The following is a 26,240-nucleotide window of genomic DNA, read 5'->3' as shown; positions in this document are numbered from 1 at the left end:
TGTCCCGGGAAGGTATATATAGAGACGCCAGGCGCCTTGGTGTAGGCCACTGTTGCTACAACATGGCGGACCTAATCGAGAAAGTGAAGGAGGAGGAGTCAAAGACTGAGATAGACAGTGTCAATTTGGAGGAACAAGCTTCAAGCGCTAAAGGAAGGAAAAGAAAGGATTCTGATCAGTCAAATGGCTTGGACAGTGAGAAGGTCAGATGCCCCCACTCATGTTCTTCCTCTTCATCCCCCACCCAAGACTCCCCCTGCCCTTGCCTGGCACAAACCCCTCCTCAATGCACACCCGTTCTCTCAAAGTTCTCCTTCCCATCCTCCCTCACTAATGTCTTTCTGGATGACTTTGTTTTCTTACCAGATACAAAAGATCATGAGGAAGGTAGAATCAACCCTTCAGCAGAATCAGAACAGGAATAAGAAAGGGAAGAAGTCGACGATACTCGTCTTCTACTACCACCGGCAGAATAAAAAGAAGGATAAAAACCAGCCAATGGCAGATGAAGAAACCGCGGAGGATTCTTCCAACATTTCTCCCGACAACAGTTCTTACAGCACTTCTCCTGACAATTCTCCAAGTAACCCCCTGTGCGCACCTGGAGCCCGACTTTGAGCAATCTGCTGCAACTCCAGGAAAAGCACCGGCAGAATAGTCATTTGTGCAGGGATCAAACATACAACCATGGTCCCCTCTGTACAGACCAACGTACTCAGATGTTGATGATTAAAGTATCAAAAGCAGCAAAAAGATGTGTATCTGTTTTCTAATGATGGGGAGGGAAGGAAAGGAAGGGTCAGGTGTGTGAGAGGGAGGGAGGTGGCATCCTTTCAGTTTAGGGCCCAGACCAGCCAGTCCATACTTACTCAAGACACTGGGAATGAGGACTGGGTAAAGACTGAGAACTACAGACTGAAGATATCTGAGCACTGAAGATTTCTTCCTGAACGCTTCATCCCACTGGTGAGAAGGAAAAGGACTTGGTATTTCTGTGTGTTTCAGAGGTCCCATCTGGGGAGAGGGATGATGTAGGGACGGTGGCTCTGTGTAATAATCAGATTCCACTTTAGATGTTTGACAACTGGGTTTTTACCCCTCATCAATTTCTGTTCCTCTTCTGGCCCACATTTGGGCAAGCTACTAAAAACAGCCAGGGAATAAAGGATCATGAAATAGAAACAGATATACCTAACCTTAACCGCTGGAATTATTGCCTTGCCTACATTTCCCATAGCCAAAACATCCATTACCCCCATACGGCCTCTAATGCACGGGGATAATCTAACTCAATGAGTAATAAAATTAAGTCTTTGCCCCTATAAACACCTTTAAAATATGAGAGCCTATGGACCTTTTCCCTTAGCTGCATTCACACTTTTCACCTCAGTTGTTTTTAAAAACATTCAATCTCAATGAAAGCAGGGTCTTCGCAGATGGAAGCCCATTACAGGAGACCTATTTGGAGAGCGTGTGGTTATCCCCACTCCTGCACTTAACAGACAAATTTTACTTGATCTTAAAGCTGTAAAATGAGAACAGGGCTTCAGTGTGAACTTGTACCCTTGGTGTCATGGCCCCACTAACTAGGGCTCCATGTATTTTGTTGATAATACTGCTTCCACTGAATAACTGGTAAATACTTTTTAGTCATAGCAAAGCATCTGGCTAGCATGCTGCTTTCACTGCCTGTATCAACAACTTCTCAGCTACACTTAACCTTCACCTTCAAAGGGAAATGCTACACCTTCACCTGTCTACTCAGTGGGGCCACTGTCCACACCTGCCATCTCACACAGTCTTTGAAGGCAATATTTTCACCAGCTCTAGCTTGTCCCAGGGACACAATTAGGACCTCACACTGATGACATCCTGCTTTGAGGAGATTCTTATGACACACATACTACACGGTCCCCCAACTTCAGTTAAGTTGCTGAAAACTCTTTGGTGACTGCTTGTCTTCACAGGGCTGATGAACAGCTTTTAGGCTTCTTATTACCCATACTGTTAAAACAAGCCCAACATGTTTTGGACATTTTTACATTCCGGAGGCAACATTTCCTCATATACACAGTATTTTTGGTCGGTAACTTCCAAATAGGCCTGCCTTGAATGAGCCTCCCTGTGTCAAACGATTCTAGAAAATGCCTAAATTGCCAAAGAACAGGCACTCCTATTAGCACCCCTGAGCCTCCGTCACTGTGCAAGCTTTACCAACCTTCTCTCATGTATCTTGGAGTTTCTGTACCATCAATGATGGTCGGTAGTCTCCTGGGCTTCTGATACAAGGAACTGCCCACCTTGGCCCAATGCTCTATGACCTTAGCATAGCACATGTGGGTACATGCTGGACTTGCCTGGAAATACAGACTATCTCAGGTCTTGAACCTATGACCCTCCATATCCAGCTGCCCATTTGGCCTTTGATTACAGAAGTAGCACTCTGCAAGCTCAGCATAGCTCAGCCCCCTATCAGATGTCACACTGCTACAAGAGTTCATCTGTTAGATCCCTTGGACGCAGGGGAGCCCCTTAGGATCAACACAGCAAAAACCAAAGGGAGTTCATTCACTTAATCAATGCTATCATTACTATCACACTTGATTGAGCTTGCTTGAGAGTTGCTACTTTTCATCTCTTCATCAGAATGTTCCTGATAAAGGACAGAACCCAAAGGTCAGCTCAAATGGCCAAACTTCAGGTAGCTATCTTAGCACAGAATGTCTGGGCCAACAACTGGCCTCATCTTTATACATTTATTGATCTCTGGGCCACTGCCAATGGGTTGACCGTCTGTTCTGACCAAGTCGAACAATTCCTATTCAAGGTTGTCTCACTTAGGGTAAAGAACTCACAGAATCTCTTGCCTCCTGAGAGATTATACCCACAATATAAATCAAAGTCACATATTTTCTACACATATTAAAGTCCCAATACAATGTCTCACGATGGCACTCCTTATCCTCTTTGGAGTTCTACACATTGAATGAAACCTAGGCACTCATTTTGCTATTCAGAATACACAATAGTAACTCTTGAACAAGACATTCAGTGGGACGCTAACCTGCTTTACTGGTCTCCTGCTGCAGTTGCCAAAATGTTTTCCATAAACAAGTCTAAATTAAATTAACTATTCAATTCTTTAGTTGTCAAACAAACATCATGGGTAAATTGTAATAGAGACTGATCCCACTGTTTATTCAACTTTTTTGAGTTATAATGGACAAATTAAAATTCCATATGTTTAAAGTATAGAACTTGATGTTTTGATTGTCTATATCCATCCCTACATCTATAGAATGAAAAAAATCACAATCATCTAACTACCCATCACCTCACAGCTACTATTATTTCCCTTTTTTTTGGCCTAACTCTATTTTTGAGGCATAACTCATTAAATGAATAACAATCATTTTCATATCAAATTACCTATGGCATTTTTCACAGAACTAGAACAAAAATTTCACAATTCATATGGAAACACAAAAGACCCGGGATAGCCAAAGCATTCTTGGGAAAGAAGATAGGAGCTAGAGGAATCAAGCTTCCTGACTTCAGATAATACCACAAAGATACAGTCATCAAGATAGAGTGGTCCTGGCACAAAAACAGAAATATAGACCAATGGAACAAGGTAGAAAGCCCAGAAATAAACCCATGTACCTATGGGTACCTTATTTTTGACAAAGGGGGCAAGAATATACAATGGGGCAAAGACCGCCTGTTCAATAAGTGGTCCTGGGAAAGCTAGACAGCTACATGTAAAAGAATGAAATTAGAACACTTCCTAACACCATACGCAAAGATAAACTCAAAATGGATTAAAGACCTAAATGTAAGATCAGAAACTATAAAACTCTTAGAGGAAAACATAGGCAGAACACTTGATGACATAAATCAAAGCAAGATCCTCTATGACCCACGTCCTAGAGTAAAGGAAATAAAAATCAAAATAAACAAACAGGACCTGATTAAACTTAAAAGCTTTTGCACAGCAAAGGAAACTGTAAGCTAGGTGAAAAGACAACTTTCAGAATGGGAGAAAATAATAGCAAATGAAACAACTAACAAAGGATTAATTTCCAAAATATACAAGCAGCTCATACAACTCAATACCAGAAAAACAAACAACCCAATCAAAAAGTGGGAAATAGACCTAAACAGACATTTCTTCAAAGAAGACATACAAATGGCTAACAAACACCTGGAAAAGATGCTCAACATCACTCATTATTAGAGAAATGCAAATCAAAACTACAATGAGATATCACTTCACACCGGGCAGAACAGCCCTCATCAAAAAGTCTACAAACAATAAATGCTGGGAAGGGTGTGGAGAAAAGGGAACACTCTTGCACTGCTGGTGGGAATGTAAATTGACACAACCACTATGGAAGATGGTATGGCGATTCCTTAAAACACTAGGAATAAAACCACCATATGACCCAGCAATCCCACTCCTAGACATATACCCTGAGGAAACCAAAATTGAAAGAGACACATGTACCATTGTTCATTGCAGCACTATTTACAATAGCTAGAACGTGGAAGCAACCTAGATGTCCATCGACAGATGAATGGATAAAGAAGTTGTCATATATATACACAATGGACTATTCAGTTCAGTTCACTTCAGTCACTCAGTCGTGTCCGAATCTTTGCGTCCCCATGAATCGCAGCATGCCAGGCCTCCCTATCCATCACTAACTCCCTGAGTCCACCCAAACCCATGTCCATCAAGTCATTGATGCCATCCAGCCATCTCATCCTCTGTCGTCCCCTTCTCCTCCTGCCCTCAATCCTTCCCAGCATCAGGGTCTTTTCCAATAGGTCAGCTCTTCGCATCAGGTGGCCAAAGTATTGGAGTTTCAGCTTCAACATCAGTCCTTCCAAGGAACACCCAGGACTGATCTCCTTTAGGATGGACTGGTTGGATCTCCTTGCAGTCCCAAGGACTCTCGAGTCTTCTCCAACACCACAGTTCAAAAGCATCAATTCTTCGGCGCTCAGCTTTCCTTATAGTCCAATTCTCACATCTATACACGACCGCTGGAAAAAACATAGCCTTGACTAGACGGACCTTTGTTAGCAAAGTAATGTCTCTGCTTTTTAATATGCTATCTAGGTTGGTCATAATTTTCCTTCCAAGGAGGAAGCCTCTTTTAATTTCATGGCTGCAGTCACCATCTGCAGTGATTTTGGAGCCCAGAAAAATAAAGTCAGCCACTGTTTCCACTCTTTCCCCATCTATCTGCCATGAAGTGGTGGGACCAGATGCCATGATCTTAGTTTTCTGAATGTTGAGCTTTAAGCCAACTTTTTCACTCTCCTCTTTCACTTTCATCAAGAGGCTCTTTAGTTCTTTTTCACTTTCTGCCATAAGGGTGGTGTCATCTGCATATCTGAGGTTATTGATATTTCTCGCAGCAATCTTGATTCCAGCTTGTGCTTCCTCCAGCCCAGCATTTCTCATGATGTACTCTGCATATAAGTTAAATCAGCAGGGTGACAATATACAGCCTTCATGTACTCCTTTTCCTATCTGGAACCAGTCTGTTGTTCCATGTCCAGTTCTAACTGTTGCTTCCTGACCTGCATACAGGTTCCTCAAGAGGCAGTCAGGTGGTCTGGTATTCCCATCTCTTTCAGAATTTTCCACAGTTCATTGTGATCCACACAGTCAAAGGCTTTGGCATAGTCAATGAAGCAGAAATAGATGTTTTTCTGGTACTCTCTTGTTTTTTTGATGATCCATCGGATGTTGGCATATAAACGCTTTTCATATTTTTTCCATTATGCTTTATTACAACATATTGAATATAGTTCCCTATGCTATACGGTAGGACCTCGTTGTTTATCTATTTTATTAAGATAACCCTGTATGCAAGACAGCAAAAGAGACACAGATAAATAGAACAGTATTATGGATTCTATGGGAGAGGGCGAGGGTGGAATGATATGGGAGAATGGCATTGAAGCATGTAAATTATCACATGTGAAACGAATCGCCAGTCCAGGTTTGATGCATGATACAGGGTGCTCGGGGCTGGTGCACCGGGATGATCCGGTGGGATGGGATGGGGAGGGAGGTGGGAGGGGGGTTCTGGAAGGGGCACACATGTACACCCATGGTGGATTCATGTCAATGTATGGCAAAACCACTACAATATTGTAAAGTTAAAAAAATAGATAAATAAACTAATTAAAAAAAAAAAGAATATATATAGTAGTTTGTATAGCTCATCCTAAACGCCTAATTTATCCCTCCCTTACCCTTTTTTCCCTTTAGTAACCATGTTTGTTTTCTATGCCTGTGAGTCTGTTTCTCTTTTGTAAATAAAATCATTTGTACCATATTTTTCTTTCCACATATAAGTTATATCATATGATATTTGTCTTTCTCTTTCTGGAAGGAAGGTTATGGCCAACCTAGATAGCATGTTTAAAAGCAGAGACATTACTTTGCCAACAAAAGTCCGTCTAGTCAAGACTATGGTTTTTCCAGTGGTCATGTATGGATGTGAGAGTTGGACGGTGAAGAAAGCTGAGCGCCGCAGAATTGATGCTTTTGAACTGTGGTGTTGGAGAAGACTCTTGAGAGTTTCTTGGACTGCAAGGAGATCCAATCAATCCATCCTAAAAGAGATCAATCCTGGGTGTTCATTGGAAGGTCTGATGTTGAAGCTGAAGCTCCAATACTTTGGCCACCTCATGCGAAGGGTTGACTCATTGGAAAAGACCCTAATGCTGGGTAGGATTGGGGGCGGGAGGAGAAGGGGACGACAGAGGATGAGATGGTTGGATGGCATCACCGACTCGATGAACATGGGTTTGGGTAGACTCCGGGAGTTGGTGATGGACAGAGAGGCCTGGCGTGCTGCAGTTCATGGGGTCGCAGAGAGTCGGACACGACTGAGCGACTGAACTGAACTTCTGGCTTATTTCACTTAGTATGATAATCTCTAGGTCCATCCATGTTGCTGCAAATGGCATTATTTCATTCTTTCGATGGCTGAGTTATATTCCATTGTATATATGTACCACATCTTCTTTGTCTATTCCTCTGTGGATGGACATTTAGGCTACTTCCATGTCTTGGCAAGTGTAAATAATGCTGCTATGAACATAAGGGTGCATATATCTTTTCAAATTAAGAGTTTTCTCCAGATTTATACTCAGGGATTGCTGGATCATATGGCAACTCTATTTTCAGTTTTTTAAGGAACCTCCATAATGTTCTCCATTATGAGAGAACATTTTCATAAATAAAGTTGAGTGCTGAAGAACTGATGCTTTTGAATTGTACTGTTAGAGAAGATGCTTGAGAGTCCCTTGGACTGCAAGGAGATCAAACCAGTCAATCCTAAGGGAAATCAGTTTTGAATATTCATTGGAAGGACTGATGCTGAAGCTGAAGCTCCAATACTTTGGCTATCTAATGCAAAGAACTGACTCATTGGAAAAGACCATGATGCTGGGCAAGATTGATGGCAGGAGGAGAAGGGGATGACAGAAGATAGGATGGTTGGATGGCATCACTGGCTCGATGGACATGACTTTGAGCAAGCTCCAGGAGTTGGTGATGGACAGGGAAGCCTGCCGTGCTTTAGTTCATGAGGTCACAAAGAGTCAGTCATGACTGAGTGACAGAACTGAACTGAACTGATAATGTTCTCCAGAGTGACTGCACCAGTGTGTACTCCCACCAACAGTGTAGAAGGGTTCCCTTTTCTCTACACTCTCTCCAGCATTTACTATTTGTAGACTTTTTGTAATGGCTATTCTGACTGGTGCGAGGTGATACCTCATTGTAGTTTTGATTTGCATTTATCTAATAATTAGCATTGTGGAGCATCTTTTCATATTAGACAATTAATTCTTGACACTAAGTCATGATCCATGAGAGGAAAAACTGATAGATTAGACCGCATCAAAATTAGAAATTTTACTCTGTCAAATGCCATGGGGAAAAGTTGAAAAGACAGGCAATGAGCCAAGAGGAAATATGGCAAGCAACATATCTAACAGAGTAATTTCAAAGAATATGTAACTCCCAAAGCTCAACAGTTAAAAAAACAAAGAATCCCATCAGAAAACAGGCAAATGACATTCTACCACAGAGGACCTACAGATGGCTAATAAGCATGTGAAAAGATGTTGAACATTGTTAGCCATCAGGCAAAGGGATATCAAAATCACAATGAGATATGACTACACATCTATCAGAATGGCTAAAATGTAAAAATAACAACAACACTAAATGCTGGAAAGGATGAGGAGAAACTGGATCACTCATACATTGCTGGTGGGAATGTGAAATGACATACAGTCATTCTGGAAAACTGTTCAACAGTTTCTTACAAAACTAAACATGCACTTACCAAATGTCCCAGCAATTGCATTCCTGAGCATTTATCCTAGAGAAATGAACATTTAGCATCCCACAAAAGCCTATACATGAATGTTCATAGCAGCTTTCTCATAATAGCCCAAAACTAGAATCAGCCCAGATGTCCTTCAACAGCTGAATGGTGAAACAAACGGTGGTACATACTTACCATGGATTACCCCGTAGCAATAAAAAAAGAATGAACTACTGCTACAAGCAACAGCTTGGATGAATCTTGAGTGAATTATGCAAATAATAAGAGGCACCCCAATCTAGCTCTCACTCCTAATCCAGCAGAACCATGGTGTCCCAGAATTACAAACTGAAAGCCACCAGCGGCCCAGACACCTAAAGTGCTTACTATTAAAGCTGCCAGTTTGCACAAGACCACTGCCTTCCTCTAGGGCCCTGAAGCAGATGTGGATACACTGTCCCCAAAGGTCTTTCTAGGAGGGCAAGGTCAGAGTCACTAAGAGGCAATCTGTCATTTAATTACGGCAAGAGTTTACCTTCTTTTCCCAGCAGTATTTCTGTTTCTCAGACCCAACTTTAGCTTCTGACATTTCAATCAAAACTGCTATTATTTCTTCACTATTTCTACCTGCTCAAAGTTCTAGGAGAACAGTTGTTTTCTTCCTTCAAGTTTCTTGCACTAAGCTAAGAAATTCAGAGACCACCAAATTATGTAATCGAAAGCCAAACGATATAGCTGCACAGACTTCGGGCTTTCTGGAACTTGGATATCTCCATCTTAGCAGACTCCTTGCATACAAGAGCTCCTCTCTGTTAACCAGATAATGCTGCATCCTGGACTCAGACCTCAGCAAACCAGAAGAGCAGAATGTTTGTGGTCCTTGGCTTCTTTGCTGTGTGAATGGAAATCTGACCTCTGTGACATTCTCTAGAGATGTTCCCAGCCAAAGGTCACAACTGAGACCTCACACCCAGTTCTCTGATACTGGAACCAGAACCTTCTTACAATGAATAATGGTTTCATCACTACGGTTTAAAAGGAAAACAAATATGACATTCAATGAAGAGCATCATGATCTTGTTCATTCCAATCCAACCATATTTTTTCAAAGGGGAGAGACTGTCAGTGTAACTGCTCACTTCCATGCACACAAATCCTGTATGCAGCATTCAGAGCATTCAGAGCATTCAGCTGAACTCTGGAATATGATGAGCTGCTTCCCTACAACAGAGTTAGGCAAGGTGCCTGCAATACAGGACTGCCTCCCTGAGAGATAAGCTGAGCTAATTTGGCTGCACTCAATGGTCTAGCCAAGTCACATACCTTCAGCTCCCCTCAAGTCAAAAATATACCCCCTTCCTGAACAGGAAAAACAGTTGGAAACCAAAAAGTGTGATTTTAGTCTCATTCTGATGGATCTTGTGACATCTAGTTGTCTAAACCTCTCAATAATAATTTTTCAAGGCCATCTGGAATAAATAGAAGTCCCACTCAAAGCTGCATGTATGGAAATTGTGGTATTTTAAATGGATTTTGTCTTTAAATGCATAAACCAAAAAAGTATGTAAGCAATTGGATTAGAAAAGCAAGGTGCTTAAAAAAAAAAACCTCTCTAATTGGCATTAAGTCACCAAACATTGTCAAACACATATCACTTGCTTAATTATTTTGGTGCACATGTGTATATCTTTATAACTTCATAAACATATAAATGAGAGGGAGATGCAGATTTAATATACATCCATATGGAGATAAATACAAAAGCTGCCAGATTGTAAAATGCTATACTAATGCCAAAATGATACCATTTTTTTCTTTCGCTTTGCTTCCAAGTCACAAAGAACAAATTGAGAGTTGAGATGTGAAGCATGGATCCTCATCTAAAAGGGGACATACGCACAGACCTTTTTGTCCAGTAATGCAGAGTAGTTTTTAATACCCGTCTTCAGCTCTGTATTCTATTTGTCTAATTATCTTTCATTAATCTTACAGTGAGTTTATGCATAAAATGATTTCTACATGTCCATTAAAATTTTTATTGAAGAAGTTGTTCAGTCACTAAGTTGTGTCCGACTCTGCGTCTCCAGGGACTGCAGCACGCCAGGCTCTTTCGTCCTCCACTATCTCCTAGAGTTTGCTCAGATTAATGTCCATTGAAGAAATTTTTCATAAATAGCCTACTATGCATCATTCACCCCAATAAGCTTCATTTCGGCACAGCTTTAATTACTTTTGGGCTTCCCTGGTGGCTCAGATGGTAAAGCATCTGTCTGCAATGCGGGAGACACAGCAGACGGGAGTTCGACCCCTGGGTTGGGAAGATCCCCTGTAGAAGTACCCACTCCAGTTATTCTTGCCTGGAGAATTCCATGGACAGAGGAGCCTGGCAGGCTACGATCTATAGGGGCACAAAGAGTTGGACACAACTGAGCAACTAACACTTTCCCTTTTTTCACTTTTTAATGAGTTTTAGTTGGCATGTTATACTCACTGTACCACTTTCAGCAAAACAAATCACAGAAATAAGAAATACATTTGCCTCTAGTGTACATGGCAAATAGGCTCAAACGGTTTTTCAACCTTCAAGATGTTGTACCAGTTAATCTTCTACATAGCAAAGTCTCAGCCGTGAGGCTTCTGCTGAGTTGGCCATCATCCCAAGGTCAAACTCTCCTCTGGTTGTACTGGGCATCTTTTTACCATCCTTCCAAGCTTTCAACCTAATTTCTTTGCTGCCTGCACTGTCTGCCAGCCTGGCAGACCCATGCTCATTTGCATATTCTCTCAAATAGCTCTTTTCTAAAGCTGGCTCCTCCAAAGGAGAGAGAATGGTCACTCCTATGGGAAGTGCTACCCTCACTTGGTTATTTCAGTAATAAAACACACTGTTATTATCTACATGATGAGCCCCTGGGATAAGCGCTGGTTTCAAGATTCATTTTCTCTGGGACCTCTCAACTTGAAGTTGAGAAAAAGCTTTATTTCACTGGCTCCTCATGATCCAAGATTGTATGAGCTGCCCTGGCTGAACTCATTCACACTACCCTCCAAGGATTGTGTCTACTCAGACCAAAATGAGCAAAAAAAAAAAGGTCATTCATAGAAACAGGCCATGGATAGAGCAGTGCAACTGACATGGCTAATGAGGCAACTGCCAACATTCAAGAAGCAAAATGCCTTGGTCTCTTACAAATCTCGTGAAGTGTATGCACCATAATTTAAGTCCACATGGAGCGTAATTTAAAATACGTTAAGGTCTTCATTTTCCTTATCTGGAAAAAAAATCTTTCCTCTAACCTAAATCCTTTCTTTCCCCCCTCAAAAAACATAATTTTTTTGTGTAAATCATTGTTGAAAGCATTTACAATATCTTGGACATCTAAATCCTTATTTAAGAGGAGAAAAGAAGAGCTGCAAAATTTACCTTTAGAGAGTGATTTTTATTAAACATTGTTAAAGGTGCCTTAACATGTTGGAACTTGTTATTTGCAGATAGTCACCTCAGGTCTCCATTCCACTTAGTTGTATAGACACATAGCCAAAAAAGAGAGTATAGGCTTTCACTATGGAGAAAAGTGCAGGCTCAGTCATGTCCAACTATTTCGGACCCGATGGACTGCAGCCCGCCAGGCTCCTCTGTCATGAGATTTTTCCAGCAAGAATACTGGAGTGGGTTGCCATGCCCTCTTCCAAGGGATCTTCCCAACCCAGGGATCGAACCCGTGTCTCCTCCATCTCCTGCACTGCAAGCAGATTCTTTACCGCTGAGCCACCAGGGAAGCCCTATGGAGAATGGTAGGGAGGCTCTTTAAAAAACTAAAAGAGTTATCAGACAATTCTGCAATCCCACCCCTGGGCATATATCAAGGGAAAACTCTAATTAGAAAAGACACATGCACCCCTATATTCACAACAGCCAAGACAAGGAAGCAGCCTAAATGTCTATCAACAGATGAGTGGAGAAAGATGTGCTGTATATATAATGTAATACTACTCAGCCATAAAGAATAATGAAATCATGCCATTTGCAACAACATGGATGGACCTAGAGGTCATCATACTAAGTGAAGTAAGTCAAAGACAAAAATCATACGATAGCACTTATATGCGGAAACTTAAAAAATTATACAAATGAACTTATTTACAAGAAAGAAAACGACTTGTAGACAGAGAAAACAAATTTATCGTTGCCAAAGGGGAAATGGGTGAGGCGTGAATTAGGAGTTTAGATATGAACAGACACACACTAATATATATAACATAGATAGACAACAAGGACCTACTATATAGCACAGAAAACTATATTCAATGTCTTACAATAAACTATAATGGAAAAGAATCTGAAAAAGAATTATATATATATGTTATATATAACACATGTATATATGTTATATATTACACATGTGTATATGTTACATATTACACATGTATATATGTTATATATACTTAACATATATATATATACACATAACTGAATCACTTTGTTGTACACCAGAAACTAACACATTGTAAATCAACTATACATCAATAAAAATAATAAAGAAAAAAGGATGGCAAGGGCTTTTTGAGGTTTGTCTGAGAATTTCATGGACATTAAAACTTATCAGACAGGCTATGTGTCTCAGCTGGTTTTAAATGCCAACTCCAATACTGACTAGGATGTAAACTTAGGCGGGTTATACATCTCATCCAATTATCTGTTTTCTTGTGTTCGAATGGGTTTTTTACACACCTATGTCAGAGGGTTGTTTTGAGGATTAAATGAGAAAAATGTATGCTATGCCTTTGGCATAGGGCTTGGCTCAGTAGGTATCCCAAAACACTAATACATCTTCACAGAAAGTCAGGCCTAGCTACCTGGGTCAAACCATCAGTTTATAGCACTTCTCTTTGCCTGAGTCTTGAAATTTTCCACTTTTTCTTTGGTTGTATTCCAATAAAACCTTACTTACAAAAACAGGTGGAGACAAGATTTGACCCAAAGTTTGCAAACCCTGGTACAGATAATATGTCTAATGCAGATGCTACAAATACTGTGTATGTGTGTACATATATATAGCTTAGATGTGATTCTTCTAAAGTTTGATTTGGTGTATATTTATGAGCGTGTTGGTTATCTGCATGTTTCTGTGAAAGGGCCTTGTGAACGTTCACCAAAAAGAACTTTGGAGGAATGTGTCTGAGTATTTTATACACAAAGGAGATTTTTTCATAAAGGACAAGTTCTTCCATTACTGTTACATAATCTGTCAAATGCAAATATTTGTATAGCCCTCTGAAGAGGACTCCACATGGGTTCCCCACATGGGTAAAGATAACAAAACATGAGTAATAAGTGAAAGTGAAAGTCGCTCAGTCATGTCTGACTCTTTGTGACTCCAAGGACTATATATATACAGTCCATGGAATTCTCCTGGCCAGAATACTGGAGTGGGTAGCCTATTCCTTCTCCAGTGGATCTTCCCGACCCAAGAACTGAACCAGTTCCTACACTGCAGGCGGATTCTTTACCAGTTGAGCTACCAGGGAGGCCCATGAGCAATAATCATAGCCATAATTCTTTAGCACATGTCATATGCTAGGTGCTGAATCTTTGATATACATTATATAGATGCTAACATGGAGTTCTTTACTCTTGCATGTGAATTAAGAAGCTTGATGTGGTCAGTGAAAGACTGACAATAAGTGAAAGTTGCTCAATCGTGTACGACTCTTTGTGACCCCATGGGCTATACAGTCCATGGAATTCTCCAGGCCAGAATACTGGAGTGGGTAACCTTTCCCTTTTCCAGGGGATCCTCCCAACTCAGGGATTGAACCCAGGTCTCCCACATTGTAGGTGGATTCTTTATCAGCTGAGCCACAAGGGAAGCCCACTTGCAAATACATCACACTATTATTACTCCTTCCCATGCACTCAGGTATGGCCTGATCTCTTGTTCCTTCCTAAGTACTGCATAGTCAGATAGAATGGGCTGTAAGTTACTTACCTACTGGAGCTTTTCCAGGCCAACTTTATGGCTTAGTATGTGGTCTGTTTCAAAAAATGTTCTGTACGTGTTTGAGAAGAAAGTGTATTTTTCTAATTGGATGCTGGTCTCCTACAATGAGTTTGTTAAGCATGTTGCTCAAATCCTCTGTATCCTTACTCATTTTTTGTTCATTTCATTTTGCAATTTTTGAAAGAGGTTAGTAGATTTTACAATTTCTCCTAATAGCTCTATCCATTTTTACTTTACATATTTCAAAACTATGGTATTAAGTGCTACAGGTCAAGAATTATTATATGAACAACTGAACATTTTATCATTATCCAGTGATCCTGTTTATCCCCCCAAAAGGTTTTGCTTTAGTTCATTTAGCTACATCAGCTTCCTTCTGGTTAGTATTTGCATAGAATATCTATTCCAATCCTATCAGTGTCCTAATGTTTTAGCTTTGTCTCTCATACACAGAATATAGCTAGATTTTGTGCTTTCATCAGTTGAAATAATCTATGCCTTTTAACTGGTGAGTTTAGTCAACTTCTATTTATTGTGGTAACTGAGGAGTTGGCTGCCAAGATCAAAAGGACTTTTAAAAAAGTACCTCCATGTATCCTGGCTGTAACCTGGTAACTCTAGTCAATTTCTAAACACTCTGCTTGCATTCACTCTCTTGTAAGAAGTTAGCAAAAGTCCAATGATCTCCATGAGTGAATCTGAGCTGATACTATACAGTAATGGGGAAAGGTCAATTAGTGTAAGGAACAGTGCACACAAGCCTAATTCATTTGATGTAAACCAATGCATTGCACACATTTCAGTTGCTCTGTATTACTTCAGAAATGTGCATGGAAGTGATTCATTAGAACTATACTCTTCACAGAAACAGACCAGTTCTCTTAGGCTCACTAGGGCATCTCCACTGGTAAAATTCAAAAACCAATCAAACTGAATAAGAAGCCCTCTTTGCAGACATTTACATCGAGAAAGAACATGATTCTTGACAATTCAGAGTAAATGAAGCGCAAATTATTCTCTTATAATATATACCAGAATTGAACCTTAAATTGTGACTAAAAAAGAACCCACAGTTTAAAAAATCAGAAAAATAACATTTATTGGTAATTCCCATGAGCTCATATTTGAGACATTTACATCATAGGATAACAAGTTCAAAACTATTGCTAAGTTATAAATATGGAATGTATGCTGAATTTGCATTATTGAATTTTACTTTGAATTTGCATGTGTGCCTATATTTGAATATTTATAATACTCCAGAAAAAGCACAGTGGAATGTGCAAGACAGATTTATTTAGTGTAATACTCTGAAATGTGTCAAAGTCTTCAACACTGTTCTTAGAGGCAAAATGGCAGAAATAACAAATGGGATGCAATAAGACCAACTGAATAATCTGCGACGTCCAATACCTAGCAAAGCTAGGAAAACTTTTCTGCCAATAAATATTTTACTAGAAGTTTAGACAAATATTTCTCTAAGCTTACAATGACATTGTATTAGAAGACATATACCATTAATTGGATCCTTCATTACACCTTAATGGAAGACCAAATATTCCCATCTATACCTTTTTTTCCTTAATCTCAATGACTAAATATCTCATCTTATTTGGCACAGAATGTTGATGATATTAGCTTCTCAACTGCGAAGCACATTCTTTACACTGTCAAAATAGCTTGTCCCTAGAATGTAGTCTTTGTGGAATTTCAACAATAAGATTCTGAACCTCACTGTATTTAGTGGGCCCTCAGATACCCAGAGCAGTTGAGGAATGCAGTGTTCTAGTCCAGGGGTCCCCAACCTCTGAGATCAAATGCCTGATGATCTGAGGAGGAGCTGATAAAATAATTATAGAAATACAGTGCACAATAAATGTAATGCACTTGAGTCATCCCCACACCATCCCCAGTCCACGAGAAAATTGTCTTTCATGAAACCAGTCCCTAGTGCCAAAGAAGTTGGCGACCGCTGGTCTAGTCAACTTAATTTACAGTTAACCGGGGGCAATGCTCTTATGAAGTGAAACTGCTCTAGGGGGAGGCTGCTGCAGCAGACTGGACTCCACTTCTCTCCTGGATGAGGGCACCACGTGCACTAACTGATCTAAGCCCTCAGTCGTGGACGTTTAGAACCCACAGTCCTTCTCCAACCCCAAGACTTCACTCTTCTAACCAGACCATCAGCTCTCGTATCAGCTCACTTGAAAAGAGGCTCATGAGTGTTCAAAGTCCAGGCTATCCTGGGTGGCTCTGGCTGAAGAGAGTAAGCCTTTTATTTCTGTGTGCCATTATTAATTTCCTGTTTCATTTAATTTTTAAACAGAGGACAAGCAATGGCAATCCACTCAAATATCTCTATACTGTACTAGTGTAAGAGTTCCACGGATTCTTTGGAATGTGATAACAGCCAATCATCAGAAAAATCAACAGTTGGTGTCTGACTTATCACCTCTGCCTTTCAGTCTCAGAGTTTATTTAGCCAAGGCTGCTTTCCTCATTAAGAACTCCCAGAATATCAAGAGGCTAATGAAATAACCAGCCATAGTCTTTAGAAACCAAAAAGCAGACATGTGTAATTTATCAAAGCCATAATAAAGCATCATTTTAAAAACTGTTGCTATTTATTTTTATTATGAAAGCAATGCATACTCATAAAGAAAATTAAAATCTTTCAAAGAAACAGAGAAAGAAAATAAGTCACTAATTGAGCTATTGATATCTTGGTATTTTTCTTCCATTCTTTGCCTTTTATGCTTAGATTTGAGAGGGATGGAAAGACGATTTGCCTCTCTCCTTCCACCCCGCCCCTTCGCTCTCTCCCTCTCATAATTGTTGTCATACTGGGCCCATAACTGTCTATCTCTTTTTCCCTTAGCATTAAATCACTACCAATTTTCCATACTCTAAAAAGGACATTTAAATGGTTTTGAAATAATCCCTCAAGTGGATGTACTGAGATTTCTTAAACCATTCGCCTATACGTCGATCAGATTTTTCCAATTTGTTACACTTACAAATAACTCCAAAAAACCTGCAAATAATGGTAGCCTCCTAATGATACCATTGTCATGTCACCCTCTGCTTTTTCCTCACGGCATTTCTCACAATTTTCAGTAATGAGTTATTTGTTTCATGTCTACCTTTCCCACTCTATGAAGCCAGGGACCATTTCCACCTGGTTCCTCACAGTGTCTCCAGCACATAGCATATTGACAAGATATTCAATAAATATTTGTAAATGAATGAATAAACAAATGAGTGAGTGATAGAAAGACATGTACAGGACTGTTTTTCAGTAAAATCCCAGAAAAGAAATCGTGGGTCAAAGAAATACTGTCAATGTTCTCTGTTTATCTACTTTATTTCCAAAAGAACCATTTCAATTTACATTTCCATCAACAATGTATATGAATGATGGTATTTACCACACCTTTGTCAACACCGGCTACTATCCTTTTTTTGTTTGGCAGCGGTGGTGATGTATACCAAGTTGTTTTTTTTCAATCTGAGAAATTAATTAATTAGAGAAGCAAAAAGGTTTTCTTACATAAAATTACTTGAAATTTTCATTTCTTTAGTACTAGTGAAACTAAAATTTTCTTTAGTTTAGTTTAGAAACTAAAAACTAAGCTTTTCCCTTTCTGTAAACTAGCTTTGGTTCCATGTTGTGAATTTTCTGGTCATAGCCTTTGTTTTTCTGCTCAATTCATTGGAGTTCTTTTTCCAGGGAAGATGTCAGCCTTTTGTCTGTTTTATTTGTTGTGCATATTTTCATCAGTTTGACACATGCCTTTTCGTTCTGGTTATTTTTGGACAGATAAACATTTCTCATTTTTATGTAATCATAACTGTCGATCTTTCCCTCTATTCAAACAGTCTTTTCCTTGGCTAAAATCTTAGCCAAGAATCTTAGCCACATGAAAATTGCAGCAATCGTTTAAATAATACTGCCAACTGTGAATTCAGATTAACTCTGTTCACAGACTCCTACATATACAACTAAGCCCTAACCTGTTCAGAACTCCGGTTCTTGCTTCTTTGCAAGCCTTGGCCAGTAGAAACCTAAGCAAGTTAGACTGGTCACAGCTCTCAGTACCCTCCCAGTGCTCATTAGATCCCCTTCTCAACCTCTCTGTTTTGTCAGCGGTACCATCTTGACTCCAGACTGGAAATCAGAGCTATACCTTTAACTTGACTATAGCCTTCATTTACTTTTGTGCTTCTTAACATTCCTGCCATGCAAGAGTTTCTCATATCTCTGGGGTTCAACCTTCTGGTTGCCATTCCAGGACCTCTACAAGGAGGCTCCCTAACCCTCCCCTAGGCATGAACCTTCTCAGGGACTTGACCTTGAAATGCCATGAGGATGCCACATCCACCCACAATGCCTCCTTTCTTCTAAATTTTGTTGTTTGTTCATTGTTTAGTCCCTAAGGCATGTCCAACTCTTTGGGCCCCATGAACCATAGCCCACCAGGCTCCTCTGTCCATGGGATTTCCCAGGCAAGAATACTGGAGTGGGCTGCCGTTTCCTCCTCCAGGGGATCTTCCCCACCCAGGGATGAAACCCACGCCTCCTGAGAAGCCAGTTTCTTCCCCAAAACAAGCCACCTATTCCCAGAAGCCTTTCCAAACAGATCTCTCCTTTTTCTGGCCTGCCCCTCATCCTTTAGAAAGAAAACGGCCTTAGAAAGCAACCTGTTTAAGTCTCCCATTTTACAGAGGGGGGGTGGACTTACCAAATCACTGGTTCCTCCCCACTCCCCACCTGTCTATACTACATAGTTCTGCACTTTTACCATCATGAACTTGAGGCTGAAGATGGTGACCTTGGCTTTTGGGGATTTGTCTGGGCTCTAATCTCCTCCAACTGCCAGCACTAGCCAGAGGTCATAATACTTACTCCACAAAGTTTGCTGATTAGACCTAAACTGTTACATAAACAGATGAACTTTTCTCTATTTTTAAAATGTATTCCAATAAAGGTATGACATTTTAAAGACATTATTGATATTCAAATCATTTTCAAACAAAACCCATCTTCTTTATTAAATATCTAAAACACCAAATTATTCTGTTCTACTGTAAATTCTGTGAGAGCAAAGATGACACATCTCCCCTGGAATATAATGGGCAGCTTCGCAAAATTTCGTTTCACAAATGACAGGTAGAAGAGGTGACTATTCTTTAATGTCACTTCATGCTACTTAAGTTGATGACAGATACCTAGAAAAGACAAGCTCTAACATTCTTATTGCCACATAACAGCATTAATCTAAAATTACTATTAAGAAAATCTAATTCCAAATGGCTTTTTATACCACCTTGAGAACTTTGAGCTTGGCTGCAATGACATATTTGCCATCCAGGCAGAGATGTTCATTTATCATGGTGAATTTCTCCCCCTCTCCTGGGAAATACATTTGTGCAGGGCAGGAGGCAATAACAGCTCTTAGCATCCTCGGCTAATTGAAGCTGCACCTGTGAGAACCCAGTGCCCTACAGCTTGAGGGACCAGAAGGACCGCACCACCGCCTAAATTGATCCATTCACTCGCTGCCTCGCCCTGTACCACATGCCAGTCTCGTTGTCTTGCTTCACTGCATGAGGGAAGGAGTGGAGCATGGGCACCTGAGCCATGAGCAGGCTCATGCACTATGGACTTCTTACCAAGACATGGCTGTGTCAAAACAGAGCCACCTTGGGAATTCCCTGGCACTCCAGCGGTTAGGACTTGGTGCTTTCATTGACGGAGCCTGAGTTCGATCCCTGGCTGGGGAACTAAGATCTCACAAGCCACGCGGCCAAAAATAAATAAATAAATAAAGCCACCTTTAAACAAAAGGAAAAGAAAAGGAAGCCTTTACTACAAGTATTAAAAAGGAGTGACCACAAAGAAGACAAAAGAGCGAGAAAGCTATGCTCCATAGAAATGCCATATAGTCCTTTCCTGTCAGTGATAACCCAGTGGATTCTAGGTAACAATTAATTACTCTTCCCCTATGACTGCTGCAAAATGTAAAGATGCTAAATGTCTAAGATGCACCATGAATATGATGATCAGATTCTCTGACTTGGGTAGCCGTGGAAGCTGACCTTCTCCCGCCGCCAGCTGCCACCCTAGTGTGCCAGCCAGCACAGTGCCTGGGGGAAGAATAAGCCTGGTGCAGTTTCTCGATGCCCAATTCTGAGGTCCTCCCACAGACTCAGGGATGCACTAGAGTTGGCTACAAACAGAGGCAATTTGGCCTGAGAAAAAGCCTGCAGAATCTGGGAGTCAGAAGAACTGATCAGCAACCATGTTTTGATACATTTTCAAAAACAGTCTTGGGAATTCTCGAACGAGCAGGATTTCGCTCTGGCCCCTAAACAACATATTCACACACAGAGGCATGAAATGCAATTTCTAGGTTTTTTCTGAAAACAAATACGATTCTTAATAAACTGGTGCCTTTTGCCAGCCAAGCACTCTCTTTGTCCTCTCCAGGCAGCATGATGGCAGCCGTTTGCACTCAGCAGTTATATATCACCCGAGCACTTCTAGAATGTAGCAGTGGGAGCACAATTCAGGTCTTGGCTTGCAGCCTCGGTGGCCTCTCATGCCCGCTCCCCCCCCACCCCAGCATGGACGGATGTAGTGAGTCAGAAGGTGTCCCTTGTCGCTGCTGATGGCTCCTCCTAACGCTTATTCACCAGGCCCCCAGTGTACTCCCACCCTGCTCAGCTTTGCAGTGATTCCTGCCTTGGCAATGAGACGCCCCTTTGCCACTCAGCCACCAGACCTTCTCCTGGTGAAAATAAAGCTTCAGGGAGGTAGAATTCTATTTCTCTCCCAATGGCGGCGGCAACCCTGGTCCAATCACTCGTTCAAACACATGTGTAAAAATGACTGGAAACGGCGATGATGTAGGTGATAATAACACCAGTGAGCATCCATGGAGTGTTCACTTTGTGGTAATGACTCACATGAAATACCTCACTGTGCTTTCACAAAAAAAAAAAAAAAAAAAAAAAAAACCTTGCTCATGGAGTCGCAGTCGACAGAGCCAGGGCTGTGGAATCAGCCCAAGCTGGAGCAAGATCCCTGCTGTGTCACTAAAGAGTCCAATGACCTTGAGAAAGTCCTTCAACCCCTTTGGGCTTCTGTCTCATCTGATAAATGGGGAGACTTCTGCCCACTCTACCTTCTTGCTACCGACAGCGCAACTTTACAGAGACATAGCAGAGATAAGGGATGGCAAAGCTCATCAGGAAGCAGACTGCACTCTCCACAGACAAGGCTGGGACAGGCTCAGGTCCAAGGTCACGCAGCTGGTTCACGGCTGGTCTGAAACTGAGGCCCAGGCGTCAGAACTCCCAAACAGACAGAGCTGCTGTTCCGTTCAGCTCAGTGGACCACAGAGTCCACCAGCAGCTGTCATGGAAGGCTGTTCCACACAGGAAGCTGACTTTCTGTCTCCTGAGACCAGCTCCTCGACCTCACGCATCACCACCAGCACAGATGCCTCTGTCTCTAAATTTTCTACATACACACACACTCTCATTGTCACACACTTGTGCACACCTTCTCTCACACAGATTATCAGAATTCACAGAACTGGTCCTGTAAACAGTCAACATCCTGGGAAATTCTGGAACCCTCCAGCTATGACTACTCTTTAAGATGACAATTTTCAGAGGTGGGTAGGAATTAAGGAAATAAAGTGCCCTTGGGTTAGCCACGTGTTTCTCTAGCAAATTTTACTTTATTTTGGTGAATATCGGAAGATCCAAGTAACTCCAACTCTTTAGAAAGTGATTCTTCCTTTATTAGACTAGATGGCACTGTGGTATCACCCTTTTGATGACCAAGGAAATTGTATTTCATTTCAAATAATTTTGCTTCCACTGGGGACTGTCCAGAGGACAGTGGCCATCAAAACACAAGATCACAATAATAATAATGTGTGTTTACAGACTATGTCACACTATCTGTCCAAAAGGATTTTAAAAGGCACCTGTGCCCTGTGGAACTCCAGAGAGGGCTGGGGAGTCCACAGTGGCCAAGACTTCATTTTTCCTCCTCTGCCGCAGCCATGACTGTGGAATTCGATTTTTGCCCTCAAGAGCTTTTTTTATATCAGCACCTCTCACTACACCTACAGGCTCCATCAACAAGAGGAATTATTTTCAATATTACCAAATTGTTTGTGAACATCTTAAACCCTAAAGTCTTGTGGTGACAATGGCTTACACAATTCTCACAATGGATTGAGGTGGCAACCTTCCTAGGGCCAAGGTCCTCTTAGGAGGTTGGGGACGGGGGAGGTTAGTGCTGGAAGGGAAATGAAGGTTCCACAGATCCTCCCAGGATTCCAGCATTCAGAAAGGACACTGTAAACTGAGGGATGGGGAAGTGAGGAGGGGGTGAGGTTTCTTCTAAATCTCAATGATGACCAGAAAGTCGGAGGGCTCCATTTGTCTGGGGCTGGACAGAAAAACCTGCATTGGCTGTTGCATTCCAAGAGGTACCAACACCATGAGGAGGGAGTGGGGAGTCTGTCCAGGGAAGCAGCCTCTGTAGCAGCAGCAACCTCCTGTGGTCAGCTCAGTGGAGAGACAGAGAGCATGGCCATGTCAACTAAACTCACCTTATCCATTCCCGGCATCCCCTGCAGCAGCCCTCTCTGTTTTATAGAGAGTAGCAGAATGGGAGCCCTGACTGGGGCAATTGCACCCCAAAGAGTCCTTCCTACTCCCCCCTTTATGGCACTCCCTGACCTCCAGCAACCAGGCATTGCAGCTGGCTGGAGGAAAATGCCCTCGTTTCAAAAGTGACTGGCTTTTCATAAAACAGCTCTTTCAGCATCAGCCCTAGGTTCCCAGCAAGTGGACCGGCAGCGCCCTGCTCTAGGGCTCAGGAATTTGTAAATCAGGAGAGGTTTCTCAAGACTGAGCCCCACACGGGATCCGCAGCAGCGTCCCAACCCGCCCTTCGGCCCGCGAGGTGCCGCTTGCACTCGCAAAGCGCAGGGGATGCCCCGAGTGCAGCCAGTAGCCAGGGACGCAAGCTGGGTACCACGAGCTCTCTCCGGGTGTCCGCAAACAGCCGCAGAGGGACATTCATTCGCCCAAGGAGAGTAGAGCCAGCGGAGAGAAAGGAGGAGCGAGGCGCCAAAAGTACGGAAGGAAGAGGAAAAAAAAACATAAAAGGTTTAAGAAAGGATGGGAAGCAAAGTGAGAAAGGAAAACGGAGGGAGGGAGAAGGAAAGAGCAAGCCGCCAAGAGCTGACAAGATCCCAAGCAAGAGAGAGGCGAATAGACGAAGCGAGGGGAAAGGCCGGGGAGGAGGGGGAAGAATGCTGGATCGTCAAAGAAGAGAAAGGCGGCTTGGGAACCTGGGCACAGAGAAAAGAGAGAGGCTGGAGGGGCTCAGGCACGCTACACGGAGAGCGCGGCTCTTTCGGGCGCTCCAGTGAGGAATCTCCATTCGGTACCCTGTCCCGGCGGCGGCCGGGGGGCGCTCGTCCCGGGCCTCCCGGCCGCTTCCCCCCTGCGCACTCCGAGCCGCCAAGCAGGCCAACCCGTGTGCAGACACAGGAGCCGTCCCGGGGAGGAATGGACGAGCTCGCCAGGGCGCCAGGCGCCAGTCCGGCCCAGCCCGGGCGCCACTGCAGGGACGCCGAGGTGCTCCCTGGGTCCCCCGCACCGATCGACCGCGTCTTCCGATCCTCTGCCCGCCGGCCGGGCCGGGTTAGCTCCCCGGCTCGGCTCCGGGGGCCCCGCTCGGCTGCGGGCGCGCACTCACCTGGACGGTCTCAGCCTGGCGTCGCGTTTGCCGTCCACCACGGCGGGCACGCAGCTGGTGAGCTCGGTCCAGTCGGCGTGCAGTCCGCAGCTCCAGCCCGTGGAGAACCTGGAGAAGAGCCAGGTCTCCCGCTTACCCGGCCGGTGGCAAGTGCATTTCTTCTGACCCACGCGGCACTCACACGGCTGCTCCAGCTGGATGTTGCGCACAAGGTGGCGGCCGAAAGTGGTGCCTCCGGTCTTTTGGATGTGCAGGAACACGATCAGGTCATCGCCCTTGATGTCGAAGTCTACCTTGCGCAGAAGGTCGCCGCGGCTGAAATTGTAACGGGGCACGAACCTGGCGGAGCTCTCATCCTCCGAGCGGTACGGGTCCGGCAGCGGGGAGCTGAACGCCTGCAGACGGAGGAGCTGGCATTCTGTGCCGGGGCACACGTATTGGAGGACGATCACCGCAAATAGGAAGAGCATCACCAAAGCCAGCAGCAGCTTGTTGGATTTCTCATCCATGTTCCCGACGCTGGGGGAAACCCAAGCTCCTTACGTCAATCCCGCAGCTCAGCCCGCGCTCGCCGCGCGCCCGCACCGCCCCCTCCCCTGGCGCCGCGGTTGCTCCCCTCTCCCCCTCCCTTCGGCACCGAGTACTCCACCGCGGCGGCGGCGGCGGCGGCGCCCTTCCCCGCTTCCTTCCTTCCCGGCAGGCTCAGCGCTGTGGCTTCTGCCGCACACCCCTCCTCCCCCCCACCCCCGACTCCTTACCGCTGGCCGCCTGCCCTCTCCCCGCACCGGAGCTCTCTGGAGCGGCTTCGCGGGGTTTCGTACCCGTGGGACCCCGCCTGCCCCGGTTGCCCTACTCCCCAACTCATACCACGGGTCCGAACCTCCGCGCATCTTGTTCCACTCTCGGTGGCTCCGTGGCTCCCATCCCCATCCCGCTTCGCCCACCGGACTCTCCCCGGCGCTTCTGCCCCCAGTCCCCTTGGCGCGCACGCCGCCACCTCCTCGCCTGCCCAATCTCGGGCTCCTTCCCCGTGCGCCTCCGAAGCCCGCTCTTGCCCGCACCGGGTTGCCCACCTTGGGGGCCGCCTCGAGGGAGCTCAGAGCCCGGCGTTCGGAGGTTCCCCTGGGGGAAGGGGGTCCGCGAGCAACCCGACTTGCTGGCTGAGACGCTGCGCTAAGGGTGCCCGCGGAAGCGCGGGGAAGGAGCCGCGGCGTAGCCAAACGCGCGCCGCTCCCCTCCAGAGCCCCCGAGCCCGGCCGCCGCGGGCCAGCCGGAACTTTGCGCCCTTTCCTCTCCTCGCGGTTGCTTTCCCTTCCCGCACCGCTACCGCGCGCCCTGGCCCGGAAGCGCGAGTCCCGCTTTCGCCTAAAACGTACCTGGCTAGGGGACCGAAAATCTTGGAGAATATCGCGCCGAGCACGTGCTTCAGAGAGTGGCCCAGGGCGGCCAGGCCCCGGGTGAGCAGGGCCCGGCAGAGGGAGCCCAGGTCCCAGCGTCTCCTGAGGTCGTGCATCCGCCTGCGGCGGCCTCGGAGCAGTAGCGCAAAGAGAGGGGCGCGCGCGGCTCCCGCCAGAGAGGAAGAAGCCTTTAGGGGCTCGTCCAGGAGCGGCTGGGAGTTGAATCCGCGAGACACACCCCTAGGAGGGCCCGCGCGGACTGAGGCGGCGACTGCTCCGGGCCGGCTTGCTGCCAATTCGGCCTCTACTCTGGAATGCCGGCGGGGACAGGTGGTGCGGGCGGGCGCTCCTCGCTCCGGTTGCAACGGCAGCCCGAGCGCCCGGACTGCACACGCAGGCAGTGCCATTCCCCCCTTCAGGCAACTCAGGGTACTAAGGATCAGGAGCGAGCTTGAATTTATGTAATAATGCCTCACGCCTAAGAGCTCAGACCACTTAAGCAGAAGACCTGGGTTTTCTCCTGTTTGGGGGGACGGGGGTCACTCTAGTGAGCACATCACTACACTTTGGCTCGTAATTTCAGCCTCCCCTAAAATAGCAAAGGCGCAAATTGGACCTTTCCCCTCTCTCCTTGCCAATTTCCATTCTCCAACGGAAGCGGGGGCATTTTCTGAAAAGGTAAGTCAGC

General features: G+C 44.1%; 2 protein-coding genes across 3 annotated transcripts in view; one reads left to right on the top strand and one right to left on the bottom strand.

Moving 5' to 3' along the window:
• The window catches only part of HS6ST2 (heparan sulfate 6-O-sulfotransferase 2), a 348,242-nt gene extending 322,283 nt beyond the window's left edge, over positions 1–25,959 (bottom strand). For both annotated transcript variants that reach the window (XM_081563812.1, XM_081563813.1), the window contains exons 1-2: positions 25,532–25,959; positions 24,156–24,674 (exon numbers count right to left, since the gene is read on the bottom strand). In XM_081563812.1, the coding sequence (XP_081419938.1) occupies positions 24,156–24,674; positions 25,532–25,959 (947 nt within the window). The remainder of the gene's footprint in view (positions 1–24,155; positions 24,675–25,531) is intronic.
• Positions 24–753, top strand: LOC145535391 (uncharacterized). The gene is made up of 2 exons (XM_081563815.1): positions 24–203; positions 367–753. Exons 1-2 carry the CDS (start codon positions 63–65, stop codon positions 616–618), a joined length of 393 nt encoding a protein of 130 aa, XP_081419941.1. The 5' UTR covers positions 24–62; the 3' UTR covers positions 619–753.
• Positions 25,960–26,240: the final 281 nt, after the last annotated feature.

The sequence above is a fragment of the Giraffa tippelskirchi genome, chromosome X (genome assembly GCF_054371585.1).
Source record: "Giraffa tippelskirchi isolate mGirTip1 chromosome X, T2T-mGirTip1v1.2.pri, whole genome shotgun sequence".
Taxonomy (NCBI): domain Eukaryota; kingdom Metazoa; phylum Chordata; class Mammalia; order Artiodactyla; family Giraffidae; genus Giraffa; species Giraffa tippelskirchi.
Note: the sequence above shows the minus strand (reverse complement) of the source record. Positions and strands in the feature narration are given on the sequence as shown.